At 40.6% G+C, this 14,563-nt stretch overlaps 1 protein-coding gene across 1 annotated transcript in view; it reads left to right on the top strand.

Annotated features, from left to right (window-relative positions):
- Positions 1-14,563, top strand: part of CTNNA3 (catenin alpha 3) — a 422,479-nt gene that overhangs the window by 16,572 nt on the left and 391,344 nt on the right. The window contains exons 4-5 of the mRNA XM_018920823.3: positions 3,056-3,222; positions 13,092-13,211. Of these exons, the coding sequence (XP_018776368.3) occupies positions 3,056-3,222; positions 13,092-13,211 (287 nt within the window). The remainder of the gene's footprint in view (positions 1-3,055; positions 3,223-13,091; positions 13,212-14,563) is intronic.

Here is a 14,563-nt window from a genome sequence, read left to right as displayed (position 1 = left end):
AAATGTCCTGTAACAGCTCCAGAGAGCTATTGTGAGAATCTGAGTTATGACAGTGTTGAAAATTAGGAACATGCAGGAGGTATCGATCTGCTGTGCCCTGACACTGATAGTGTCACTTCAGCTGGCTGGCTGAAGCAGAATCCTTTTATTTGCTGTAGCAGATGGAGATGGTATTTGTAGGAACAGAACAGGTGATAGTACTGGTGACTTGTGTTGTTTAATCTTGTTTTTAGAAAGGGTAGGTTGTTTTGTGCTGTGATGTGACCTTGACTCCCAAGCTTCTCTGGTCCTTATTCTGCTTAGTGTGTTAGTTCATGCCTGCAGAATTTGAGGCTGCATGTACTAGTGTCAGTAAGAGCCGATGAGTGTGGTGTTACTGGTGAGACCCTGTGTGGAATACTGTGTTCAGCTCTGGGGCCCTCAGCATAAGAAGGATATGGACCTGTGGGAGCCAGTCCAGAGGAGGCTGCGAAGATGCTCAGCAGAATTGAGCACCTCTCCTGTTAAGGCAGGCTGAGAGAGCTGGGCTTGTTCAGGCTGAGGAGAAGGCTCTGGAGAGACATGACTGGAGCCTCTCAGAACCCAGGGGGGATGTACGAGAGGTCTGGAGAGGGACTTTCTACAAGTGGGAAAGGCTTTAAATTGACAGAGGCTGTTTTAGATTAGATGCTAGGAAGAAATTCTTCACCATGAAAATGCTGAGGCCCTGGCCCAGAGGAGCTGTATCTGCCCCATCCCTGGAGGTGTCCAGGGCCAGGTTGGATGGGGCTTGCAGCAACCTGGGCTAGTGGAAGGTGGCCCTGCCCATGGCAGGGGATTGGAACTCGATGATCTTTTAGGTCCCTTCCAACCCTAAGCACTCTAGGATTCTGTATTATAAACCATTGTGGGTTTTTTCTTGTTTGTTTGTAGTTCTCTCAGGTTTGAGACTGAAATGTTGTAAGTTCTTTCCACTAACTTTGGTATGTCTTTCCCCCCCCCCTTAGTAAATGGGCTCCTATTGTCAACTGTGTTTCTCTGTACTGTAAAGCCATCAGCCTCTAACAGTGCAGTTCAGGAGTGGGTGACAGGACTTTCTTGGCAACAGTACCTCCTTGTGGGAGGACACAAGAAAGGCATGAAATTCACTGCCCTCCATGTGCATTTCTCACTGCTGCAGTTAAAATTTAATAATGGGATGAGAAAGCCAGTTGTAATTACAAATAGAAGAGAGGAAAATGTGATACTTGGATGGGATTTCAAAAGGAGAACGAAAATCTATTCAAATCAATAAAAGAAGAAAGCTTTTGTTGGTCTTTCCTAAGGCAGTGAGGAGTACTTGGCTGTTGCCAGTGTGATGCTGAGCACTCTCTCTGAGGGTGCTCACTGCCTGCAGTTGGTGGCGTTGTTGCAGTGTCTGTACAGACACAGCCTGGCAAGAGCTGTCAGCCAATTGCTAGCAGGCTCACAGTTCACTTGTTTTTGAAGGAATTTTCATGTAAGTTTTTGGATATTTTTGGTGCTGGATAAAGTGTGTGAATTCTCTAACTATTTAAAAAATTACCTGTGGCTGAGCAGTGTTTTTTACATTTCCCTGTGCCTGAGCAGATTTTTGTAGGCATGTGTAAGTAACAGTCATTTGCCTCAGCAGTAGCTGTCAGTAGCTGATCAGTTGATGGTAGAACAACATTTACTTTGGGAGTCATCTTATCTGGATGTGTTGAACAGTCTTGGAAATATCTGCCTGACAGTAATTGTGCAGTTATGATAGATCCTGGCTTTGGTTCTTTGAATTACTTTTTGTTTGGTTGTCTAAAAGAATTGAAATACTTTGAATGCTGCTGTCTGTCTGAATTCCTATTTGTGCCACTAAATGGACATTTTTTGCGTTTTATTGTTTGTGACAAATGTAATTGTGGAAGAATATCCAGTTGATGGGAATTAAAATAAAAATAGAGTAAGTGGCATCAGATTGTCATGCTGTCTACTGCAATTTAAGAAAGTTTCAACATTGTGTTGTTGTTGGAGCTGTCATTTTCTGCTGTTTGTACTTGTAGCTCCTATCTGTCTAGCCTGCATCTCATGGCTCTATTTTAGGGTTATGATTTTATGTGTTCATCTGGCCATCCCAGCTTATGTCATGCTCATTTCTAAGGGCTTGGTCGTATTCAGACCCTTCTGACTTGTTTGCTCACAGAATTGCAAAATGTTGAGGGGTGGAAGGGACCTCTGAGGGTCGTTTGGTCCAGTGCCCCAGGTCAGGCAGGGCCAGCAGTCTGCCCAGGACCATGTCCACTCAGGTTTTTAACGTCTCCCAGGATGGAGACTCCACAGCCTTCCTGGTTGGACTGTGCCACTGCTAAGTCACTCTTGCAGGGAAAAAATATTTTCTGATTCTTACATGGAATCTCCTGTGTGTCAGTTTGTGCCCATTGCTTCTCCCCCTGTTGCTGGGCACCACTGAGAGCAGTCCGTCTCCATCTCCTTTTCAGCTCCCTTCAGGAATTTATGATGTTTATCACTGTGGTCCTTATTGTTGAATTTCATTTACCAAACTCCACATTGGAGAGCAGTATATTGTTGCCTGCTGGCAGTCACTAGCTCCATGGCACAGATTTCCCTTTATGTCAGTCAGATGTTTGAGTGCATGAGGTTTTCATTCCATTAACTTATATTTGTAATGAGATGAGCAATATTTGATTCCCTTCTGTGACCAGGAATTACGTAATAGCAAGGACACCAAAGTACACAGTAATATAACAAGTAGTGACTAGAAAAGTTTAACAAAGCTGCTGGCTTTATTGTGTACAGTTGAGAGTAATAGTGTGAAGGCCAATGGAATTATTTCAGAATTAAGTGATGCTGTAGAAGAGAAAGGGAAAGAGAATGGAAGATGTGGAACATTGACCTGCATGATCTGGAACCATTGACCTTCACGTCAAGGCGTTAGGGCAAGAAAGAGATACCAGATTTATTGGCATTGCTTGTGACTTGCCAAATAACTGACAGAGCTTGAGTGATTTCCTTTCCTCTGGGTGTTGTGATCCGGCCTAAGGAAATGCGTCTCGTTTTGCAGGTCAGGCCCTGCAGGTGTCAGCAGAGGCGTTCACCAGCGATCCCTGCTCCCTGCCCCGGAGGCAGGCTGTTGTCCCAGCCGCGCGGTCCCTGCTGGCCGCGGTCACCAGGCTCCTCGTTCTGGCCGACATGGTGGACGTGGCCTATCTGCTCCAGCGCCTGACTGTGGTGAGTGATGCTGTGCTCTCCTCAGGCTCCTCTTAGCCACAGCTGTGTCTGCTCAGGGCTCTCCGGGCATGGAAAGCTCTTTCTGTACTTGAGCCTTGTAGGTCTCATGCACAAAACACCTGGGTAGCTGGGGCAAGTGCAGATTCTGGATGAGATTTGTGAATGGACCAGAAAAACTCATCTACTTGCAGCTCAGCGTATTTGATCTATTTTTCCTTCCTTTTTTTCCACTAGTACTTTCAGTAATTTATAAGAAACTGATAAAACCACAAATTTCTGTTGACTTCCTGATATTTCAGGGCAGAGGTGAATAATCAGTGCCACCTCTCATAATGCCTCATGCCACGAGAGAACACAGTGACTTAGAGGACCATGTTGAAGCAAGTTCAGTTTGGTGAAGATGAGAGAATGAAAGTTTGGCTCCAAATCAGACTAGGAAAAGTACTTCATAGTAAAACAATGTTGTGTGAGTTTCAATACTAGGCTTGAAAAATCTGACACTGACAACTGCTGGAGATGTACCACAGGCTAAATAACACTGACTTGCAGAAGCTTCTGTGTTGTTCTGAATGTTTAAATGTGTCAGCTGTAATAGGAATGGCCTATGTCTTTTGCACTGTTTATGGAAAATGTTCTTAAATTATGATATTTTTCATGGTAATCTATTACATTTTTAATGTTTATTTTCATAATCCCAGATGCTGTCTTCTGAAATGTATTTGAGTATGTTTTACATGAGAGAGATAAAATTAGGTAGTTTTCCTTACTAGAGTTTCAGTATTTCTAAATGGCTGTGTAATCGACTTCATGTTTTCCATCTGAAAATGAAAACAAAAAGTAACTGAAAATGTTGAAAGAAAGCAGAGTATCATTCAGGAACAACTCCACTGCAAAGGGCCATTAAATTGTCATCTTCTTCCATATTTCCTCTTAATAGGAGGGAGAACTGAATTTGTAAATGAACCCTTAGAATAAATTAGGTTGGTAAAACTCCCAGTAAAGCCATTGCAAAAAGATTCACCCTAGTTGTTAGAGGAGAGGGTGTTACATTTTGCATATCTATTGAGTCTCTGCTCTGGCTGTTGAACTTGCCAACAGTGGTATTAGCTGTAATAGTGTCTTTTATGTTGACATCTAATTAGGAAATTGACTTAATGTAATTTCAACATATGCTATTGAACATCCCTCAGTTTCTAACAACTTTTGGTCACAGCTAACTGAGCCAGATTTAAAGGCAATTAAATATTTTAATGAATTTCGACATGGCTCTATTCTAAGTATTTAACTGTAATCATTGTACTTTAAAACTCCCTTAGGAATTCAGTTTTTCTGCAACATGGACTTGCTCCCACAAAAAGACATTGTATTCACACAGTGTCAAAGCAGACCTTGTCTTTGCTGTATCAGCTGTAATATTCTTGGGTTTTTCAAGTTCATATGCCATGAAAATCAACTCCCTAAAAGTCTTCAGCTGTTTTTCTTTGCACTTGTTCTAAAACCTTAATACTTCTACCATATTACCCTGTTCTTCAGACATGGGTGTTACAGCTGTTATCATTTAAGAGATGGGAAATTTCATTGCTCTTTATTTCCATGTCTCTGAGCACTGTAATTTTTATGGGGTATTCATAATTGATTTGAAAAATTTAAAAAAAGAGTAATAGTAGAATAAAAGACATAAAAATGATAAAAATTCTAATCAAGGACCTTTTCTTTATTTGCATGTATAAAATGAAAGAAGTTGGTTCAGCATCATGGAAGAACTCTCTACACTATTAGTGAGATCTTGCTCAATATGAAAGTATATAATGGGGAATTTCCTATTCAAATATCTAATATTTTCCAACTCATTTATCAAAGAATGCTGAAAGTTTTAGTCTTGGCCACTCACTAAAATTCGTTAATTCCAACACTGATGTTTAAAACTACAGGTTTTTGTACTGACAGAATACACTCTGGATCATTAAACTTTAATTTCCTCAGTAACCTGGGAATAAAAATAGAAAGAAAACAAAGACAATGTGACTGGCTGTCGTAGAAAGCCTCATCTGCTGTTACCTGTCACATCTGCCTGTTGATGTCTATCTAGGAAAAAAGGATGAACCTCAGCTGTCTGCTTCCAGTTTATGTAGTCTCTAACAATATTGTTTTCTGTACATTCTGCTTAGACTTAGGACTGTTTTTGAATTCTGTGTAATAGAGTCTTCATATTAAACAGCGGGTAATTCTGAAAATACAGAGTATTTTTCATCACAAAAATACTGAAATGTGACTTTTCAAAACTAGAAGTAACAGGTAAGTTTGAAAGGGTTTGGTAATCCTGGGAGGAATTTAAACTGAATGTTCAGAAACCCAGCTTTGTGAACAGGAAATTAGCTTTTTTATAAGTTTTGCTAATAAAGTGGAGAGAATTTTGGCTGTTTAATGAATGTCCAGCAAGCAAAAAGTGCATAAATGTGTGTGTAAATAATGCTTACTAGATGCCAGTAAACTGTCAAGCCCTCAGTGACTGGTTACATTCTGGCACAGAACACTTCTAGCCAGTTGTGGAATTCACAATCCTGTAAGACTCTGAGGGAGCAGTGCAAACAGGAAGATCCTTTCAGAGTTCATTGAAAAAATAAAGTACATCACACCAAAAAGAAAGGTTTTCCTTCCTTAAAGTTTTTTTTTTTTAAAAAAAAAAAAAACAGGGAACAGTTTAAATAAATACCTATCTCTGTCTGAGTTTCCATGCTTAAAGAGTTTGGAGTCTCTAAAGAAACAGCTTGAGTTCTGAAAAATGTGGTCAGACAAAGAATTGTCTTCTGTATTGCACTCTCTGATTCAGAGCTGTGTTAGCAGCTCATCCATTACAGTTAGTATTGCTCAATATTATTTAATTAAGTGAATTAACAGACTAATGGTATTGCTTAAATGTATTGATCAGAAGAGAACAGCAGGGAAGTAACAAGTTTGGAGAATTTCATTCAAAGAGCAATGGCAGTCTGTCTTTCTCTAATCAGTTTCAGATCATGCTGAGCCAACATGTTTTATCTGCCTTTTTCCTCTTCATGTCATGCTTGTAGATTTACTGTGCAAGTCTTCATATTTTTCATGAATGCCTCAGACAGCATGATCTTTACAAAATGCTTGCTTACAGTTATTTAAAACTCCTGCCAGGGAAAAAAAAAAAAAGAGAATGGCTACAGATAAGAAGCAGCATGTGAAGTTGGGCCCTGTGAGTGTAGTGCTGTCTGTTCTTCCCTTTCCTGCAGAGTATTCAGCAGCATTAAAAATGCTCTGAGCAAGAACTCGCTAGGGTTCCATAGAATGAAAGAGGAAAGGTGTCTTGGGCTGCCCTGTGCTTCAGGTGTAGGGGCTTGGTTCAGCTCTCAGAACTGTGCTTAGTTGATCCAGATCCCTATGTGGAGCCTTCCTACCCTCCAGCAGATCACTTTGGCACTTGGACTGGTGTGAGTCTTAGATGCTGTAGCTGGTCACTAAACATTTCATTTTGGACTGGGGGGGGGGGGGGGGGGATTTGTTCTGCTCCCCATCCCTGTGCTCAGCTTCAGGGGCTTGGGTACCTGGAAAACAGCGGGTCCTGCTGCTGAAGACAGACAGAGAAGTACTGTCACCGACATGGTTTATGAAAAATCCTTTACTTAGGATCTTTCATCTCCTGAGAGCTGAGAGGCCTCAGGAACAAACTGTAAACAATTCTTATCTGCTGCTGTGGAATGCAACGGGGGATGTCTGTGATTGGCCCCATCAAACTGTTTGCAATTGAGAGCCCATCACAGAACTCCTGTTCGGCTGGTCTCAGTCTGAGAAGACCTCAGTTTAGACATTTCCTTTTCTATTAGCATAGCCTTGGTAGTGAAATCCTTCTCTCTATTCTTTTAGTATAGTTTTTATATCTTATATATCATATAATAATAAATCAAGCCTTCTGATACATGGAGTCAACTTTGTCGTCTCTTCCCTCATCCTGAGACCCCTCAAAACGAGGTAACAAAGTACCTCAGACTTTTCCTCTTTGTTTGTCACTCTGTTTCCCCCTGTCTCCAGTTAAGGATGGAGATTGTCCTTAGCCCTCCATTTGTTCCTGATGTGTTTATGGAAACCTTGTTTTTACAAGCAGTAGCCAGATTAAATTCTAATTTCTTGCCACCTTCCTTAGTTGTGCATGGGTCACTCCTGTGGCAGGGAGACTTCTGGAGCATAAGGGGTATTAAGAAGGTGACAGGAGTCTTTGAGAGAAGATTTGGCTTCTCCTTTGGTTCACATTCCTATTTATTTTCTCATCAAACAGAGATTCCTGCTACCAGTGAGAGGTTTGGCTGTGATACGTAGGATGCAGTTGTTTGGAATCAGGGCTCCAGGGCTAATCATCACACTCTGCACATTCTGTGGCACTCTGTGATGTGCAGTAAATAACAGAGGAAAAGCTGCTTCCAAAGAACTGCTTTTGGAGCTGGCTTTTTCAAAGTGAGCATCCTTTTGAGTGAGTAGGAGTCTGGATCCACTTCTGTGCTTGCTATATGAGCCTCTTGACTGCTCCTTTGTAACTTGTAAAAATAAGTAATTGTCAAGCTGTGGGATGATAAATTCTGACTGGAATGTTAAGTTGTAAACATAAAGCTCGGGGAGATCTGTAACATAAAGGTGGTTTGTAGAGAGGTTAATACAATGCTTGAAGTCATCAGAAGTACAAGGGAGTGTGAGAAGTCCATATTGTGTCTGGTGATGAAGTTGGAAGGTGGCATATTAGAAAAGCAGAGGCCTGTTTGAAATAATTGTTTGGACTGTGCAGATGCCTGCATGCTGCAGTCAGTGACCAGTGCTCCACTGCAGTCGACTCTGTCTGAACCTGCCAGGGAATGAACACGGCTGGAGGTTTCCCTTGGGAGTGTCTGTGGCTGTTTGGCCTCTGCAGCAGCAGGCATTCTCCACTGAAGTGCTGTGCTTGTAGGAGAATAATATGGAAGTGATGCTCTGAAATTTCCTTCTCTAGAGTACTAATATGGGAAGGCACATTCTAGGCTGGGAAAATAATCTTGGGAAGTTATCTTCTCCTGGCAGGTTATTTATTGGCAGTATAGCAGCAAAGTTGGTGTAATGTAGAATGGCTTATCTGATCAACAATTCAAGCATGCAGAGATCATTCGGATCTAGAGAAATGTATTTTATAACTCGTTTGTGCTTTGAGAGGCAGAAATGAGGAAATGCATGCAAAACAAACAATGTCTGCTTTATCATCAAGAGTGTATGTCTTCAGACCTTTTTAAAATGACAGCAAAATCATCTGATATTTTCTGAATGGAAAAAGCTGTGAGCTGCTTTCTGTAAACCTCTCCAAAGGAGGCACATTGCCCATTCCATTACAGCAAAATAGGAGAAGAGCAGCTTTTTTCTCATAAATATGTGTGTTCAGCAATTGGAATTTAAGAGGGGTTGTGAATGGCTTTTTTTCCAACCATATCTCTGGATAATTTAAATAGTACATTTAGTTATAATTTAGTCTTTTAAAGAACCAGTACCTTCTCAAAACAGAAAGGTATGTTTTTTCAATGGACACCTTCCTAATGTCAAAAGGGAAGTAAAATTTGCTTCTTGTCCTTAATTCAATTCCTATTAATCCATATGGAAATAGAGAGAAATATTTTACCAATGGAGAAATCAGTGCTACTGTACTGCCCTTTGCAGTGGAAGAGGGTACTATTGATACCCTGGAATTGTGCAGCTCTAGACAAACAGAAAAGAGCCATTTCTCCTAATTTGTGAATTTTGCAGCCCTGACCCCAAATCTAAACCAGCTGTGTAGAAGGAAACTACATAAAGGAAGTGCAGCAGGCCCTTTGATTACATCATCTTTCTAAAGCCAGACTCCCAGGCAAGTGACATTGCAGGTGTGTGCAGTGGCATCATGCACAGAGTGGAGAAGCAGGATGGGCTCCCCCATCCCTCTTCCTGTTTGTATGGAGATTGTAAGGTGCTTACCAGGAATATGGCTTTGTGCTCTGTATTCAGTGGTGTTCCTTCCACATTTCTGAATTATAAGCAGTGAAGCACTTTGCACTGCATGTTTATAATCTCATAATTCTGTGTCCTGGCCTCCTGTTTAGCTGGTAAGCCATTAATTTGCATGGCTCATATTGAAGATGAAACGTAGTAAAGTTTGGCTTAAGCAGTATCAAAATTTTAGTATGATAAGTTAGTTTAATATGATTTCATTTTGAAATGTGCAGCCACTCTGTCTCATCCTCTTCCCTTTGATCTCATTGCCTCATTTTTGTTCCATGTGACAGCAGAGCAAAAGTTCCAAGGCTCCTGAATGTAGGTAGAAGGATAGTGAAGAAAACCCTTAAAATGGTATGTCAGGAGTTCATAAAGACAGCAGAGAATTCTCAGCTGTTAATCTGCTTTACTGCAGGAGAAACTTCAGCCAGAGCTCACCTCTCATCTTTGACATTGCAGTGTGTAAGATGTGAGACCACAGGATTTCAGTCCTGATGCTTACAGTCACACTTACTAATTGGATGAACCATGTCAGGATCTGAGAGGAGGCTGCAGGACTCTGCCTTACCCTAATGAGGCACATCATACTTCCAAGCAAGGAAGTGTTGTAGCACTCTTCAGGCCCATCCACATTTGGGGTCCTCATCACTTTCAGAGTTCTGATGGTATTTGTTGCTTTGTGGTCCCTAAAATGGGTCAGTGAGAGTTGCTCCACTTGGTTGAAGCATTCACTGTGTGCTGGTTTCCAGTCAGATGAGCATGGAGCCTTCAGTCAGCCATGTCTTGATGGTGCCTGCTCAGGACACTGGGGCTGCTGGGTTATCCACCCTGCTTTACAGGGTCAGGGTGCTGGGCTCTGGTTCTGCATTTGGGAGGTTTGGGGTTTCCTGTGAAAGGAATGCTGTGATATTAATGGATATACAGTCATGCTCTTCTCTTGAAGGTACAAAGTTGTCTGTGCACTATCTGCTGGGAGGTTACCTGTGGTAACTTGACAAACAGAAGCAGCTCTGATAAATCATAGAGATAAGAGTTTACCACGGAGGGAAAATGAGTCCAGGTAGCTACCTAGCAGTGCCACTGAGAGCAAAAGTAGTAAAGGAATGCTACTCATCAGCTTCCAGAAACTGTTCAAAGCACTTTGAAAATGTAACAGGCAGAAAAGAGCTTCTGTGAATCTCTTAGGATTATTTATATTTGGTTATTGGTAAAAGAAAAAAAAAGTCAGGAATTCTGACATTTCTTTTCACCTCTAGACAGGGGAGATGAGAGAGGTTTTTTTTACCACTCACCCCAAAATGCTGGTTCACAGTGATAGAAGTATGATCCAGATGTAGTTTTAACATATGTGCTGATAACCTTTGTATGTCCAAGGCACAATTTTCTGATTTCCTGCTGATGACAGTGGAAAGAGCATATCTGTGTTTTCTTAAAATTGCTTGGTTGATTTTTTTATTTACTTTTGAGTTAAATTTTTAAAAAGTGTTTCTCCCTTAGATCTAAAGACTGCTGTGGATGTTCTGGCAGTTACGCATCAATTTTATTGAAGCATGTTACCCTTATAGTTACACATTTGATTTGTATTTGATCGTGCTCTCATGCTGCTTCTTGTATCTCTTTCCAGAGAGCCAAATGTATTATTAATGTTTAGGTTGCTGCAGGACATAAGGAAGTGAGTGATCTTGCTAGCAGAGCTCCAGTTAATGAAGAATTGAAGCTGTGGGATTAAGTACATCCTTAAAAGGATGATGATGATTCTACAACTGCATTGTAGTCTAACATGTTGATGATTATCTTAAAAAAAAAAAAAAAGACCCCTTAAGAAAAGACTGTACCTTCTGTTTATTTAGTGAGTTTGGGAATCACTGGAGACCTTTCCCCTGTTTTATTCAATCCCACAACAGGGTGCAACAGCTTTGGGCTAAGTTCTGGAAAAATATGTCATGGTTTGAAGAGGAAGGTGCATTATGAACTTGCCAGAGACATAATGAGCAGTTTCTTACACACTTGAAAAAAAGCAAGGACTATGGAGTGCTTTTGGTCACCTTAAACTGAACTCAGGTCGTGTTTGCAAATGTTGCAATTAAGTTGCTTCCAGCTAAGGGCTTAGCCAGGAGTGGGAATTGATGAAAGCAAACATTGCAAATGCAAGGCTTTCAGATCAGCTCTGGAGCAGAGATAAAATCTGAAAACAACAAATCATACAAAAATTGGAAGATGATGAAGTCAAACAGAAAAGAATAGAGACTATTGCAGTTTTGTCTTAGCTTGTGTGTTCTGTCAGCCATGTCAGTACAGAATTCAGGAACATATACTTTGGGTGAGAAGGTTTGATTTTATTTTTTGGTAGCAAACAATTTAAATGCAGCTAGAAAGTCTCCAGTTAACCTCTAGTAGTGCTGAATGAGGTAGAGTAAGATAAATTACAAATAGATGGAACCACTGCCTTAACTTGCCTTTTGGTTATGAGAGCAGTGAGACTGAAATAAAGGCTGCAGAGCAGCAAACAAGACGTGCTGACTTGCCTGAAGGTTCCAGGCAGGTTGTTGTAAATTGTCAGTGGAAATGCACTGCAGTTGCTTGTTATCCCCGAGGAGAAGTACCTGGGGGCTGTTCAGCATCAGCTACAGCTTGGGCTTGAGCTGAGTCACCTGCTCAGGGATGAGGGGCTCTGGAGCACTCCACATCCATGATCAGCATGGGCTGTTAGTTATGTTGTCAGCTTCTTAAAGAGGGACAGAAGATGAGCAGAGGTTTGGCTTTCTTTTGGTTTTGTTTTTTTTTTTCCCTTCTGTCCTGTGGTTCATTATTCCAATTCAGTGGCTGTAGTTTAAGCAAAACTATAGAGAAATGTGGGCTGTAGTTACTACAGAAGTGCTTGGTTGTCCAGAACTGACTGGAAAGCAGTCCATTGCCTCTTTCCCTGGGCACTGGTACCACGGGTGAGCTTCACCTACAGGCCCTGGAACTGCAGGAGCCTCAGTCAGTATTTTGGAAGGATTTACAAGTGTGCAGTTCTTCCTGATTATGTCAGTGTAAATATATGTTTATAGACTTGATGGTAATCACAGTGATAACAAAGTATTCCTGAGCTACCTGCAGCTTTGCAGCCATCACATGCTCGTGAGGTGAAGAAGGGTATTTACAGCTGGGAAAACAGCAAGTCAGAGGAGAAGGCTCATGATTTCCTGAAGGTAGCAAGGAAGCTGGACCTCCAGTTCTCCTCTGACACAAGTGTTAATCTTTCTGTTACAGTTCCTACAGCTGGGCTGGTGTTGTGCATCTCTGAAAAATACCAGTCCTCTTTTTAATAATAGTGTATGCATGAAAGAGGTTTTAAATTTAAAAGTAAGGTCTATAGTGAAGCATAATTGGAGTTGTCACAGTTTTCATGCAGAATGTGGGCACATTGCCTGAGGTGATTATCCAGTCTTAAATTACTCTTAAGTAAATTAACTTGATAAGAAGCACCCTGTGATTTTTAAGTTCTACTGTTATGCTTGATAGAATGAGTTCATGGCCTGTATAAAGTTGCAGACACTTTTCTTAGTTGAAAAGAAAGTATTTAAATCTGTGTCAATTGATTACTTAATAGAAAAAGAACTCACCTTTAGAGGTTGATTGCTTGTGTTTGCTCTGACCTGTGAAGTTAGAGGATTTCATTTAGTTGAGGAGGGCATATGTACAATGCTTTGAATTCTGTGATTGGTTTCAAAACGAAACTGTAGGAATATGTGGAAGGTTAGAGGTGACAAAGCTCAGTAGCCTTAGTATTTAGTAGGAAATAGTTGTAATACAGAATGAAGCACAGCAACTGTATGAATGATAATTTTTTGTTGGCTTTGTTTTTTTATTTTCCCTCACAGTTTCAAAGAACATTTGAATCTTTAAAAAATGTATCCAGTAAATCTGATCTACAGAAAACCTACCAAAAGTTTCAAAAAGATCTGGAAAACCTTGATTACTTGGCCTACAGACGCCAGCAGGTAAGCCCATGGAGGCTTGTAAGAAGAGAGAATGCTGGGCATGAACAGGGTGGGTGGTAAAACTGCAGTGTTGGATGGAGTTACTGTTCTGTCATTGGGTTTTGTGCTTTGTGCAGTGTCAGGTAAGGCAGCGGGGGGGCAAGTCTACCTAAAGTATATGGTGCTGGACTGCTGGGTTTTGGTTTTTCAGCAGAGAGAAGCACAGGCAGAACAAGTGAGACTTAGCAGACATTAAAAGTTGCATTAACACGTAATTATTTAAATGGAAGTGTACAGAAGTACTATTTGCAGTCTTTTACTTGAAAAATTAACCAAATTCACCTCAGTCAGTGGAATCCAATACTTTCTATGCATGCAAATAACTAATTTTTTCTCCTTTAGAAATGAATTTGTGAGGTTGGTATGCATCAAACTTTGAAGAGGACATGGTCTTTGACTTCTGTTTGCAAGATCAAAGTTGAATTGTTAACACGTGTTTAATGTTGGATGTTCTGACACTTCTACATAGTTGATGTGAAAATATCAGCTCTCATTATGGGTATTCACTAATTTTCTTCTCTTGATAATAAAATAAGGCTTTACCTCTTCCACAACATGAGAGTAAAAGCTGTAACATTTCTGTGCCGGGGTCTTTGTGGTTTGTGTTTTCCTGAATTCTGTCACTTGGTGTCAGTGTTGCCAAGCTGTTCATGTGCTTGGGGCAGATCACTTGCAGCTATTTATGTCAGGTAATTTATTAGATTCCCTGTGTCTTAGTTAATTTGCATTGTTTATTTGAGCAGTAGTTACCTGGTTATGGGGAGGAGTGCTTTACATGCTTGTTGATACCGAGATTTTCATTTCAGTAGAACTTGCTGGAGAGCCTGCAGTGGGGGATTTGAAAAGTGCATGTAGGGATGTATTTAGTGTAGAAGATGCTTAGAATTTTGTCCTGCTTTAAAGAGAAAGTAGTCTTTTTGTGAAAAGATTGAGAATTGCTTGGATTGCTTTGCAAAAATAACTGACCTGCTTTGGGACTGAAGCTGTTGTGAATTTGGGACATATTTATGGATATTATGTTTAATTGATAGCACATTTAATTGATAACAATTTATATACACTTGTATTAGTTTAAAGGTATATTCATAATCCCTGTGGCAATATGCTGAGTAACTGCATCTGTATGTTTGTATATGGTCTGAGTGTGACTCTATTGGTGGTAAAATAAGGGGTTTATATGCTGAAAGCAATGAATGTTGCTTTTGAAAGAAATACAGTTATCTGCTCCTGTACCTTTCTTCAGACATGAGCCATGAAGTGCAGTAGAGCAATGTACTTCTTCAGTGGGAAGGTTTACATGGCAGATGGGAAAT

The sequence above is a fragment of the Serinus canaria genome, chromosome 6, assembly GCF_022539315.1.
Source record: "Serinus canaria isolate serCan28SL12 chromosome 6, serCan2020, whole genome shotgun sequence".
In the NCBI taxonomy this organism is placed as follows: domain Eukaryota; kingdom Metazoa; phylum Chordata; class Aves; order Passeriformes; family Fringillidae; genus Serinus; species Serinus canaria.
Note: the sequence above shows the minus strand (reverse complement) of the source record. Positions and strands in the feature narration are given on the sequence as shown.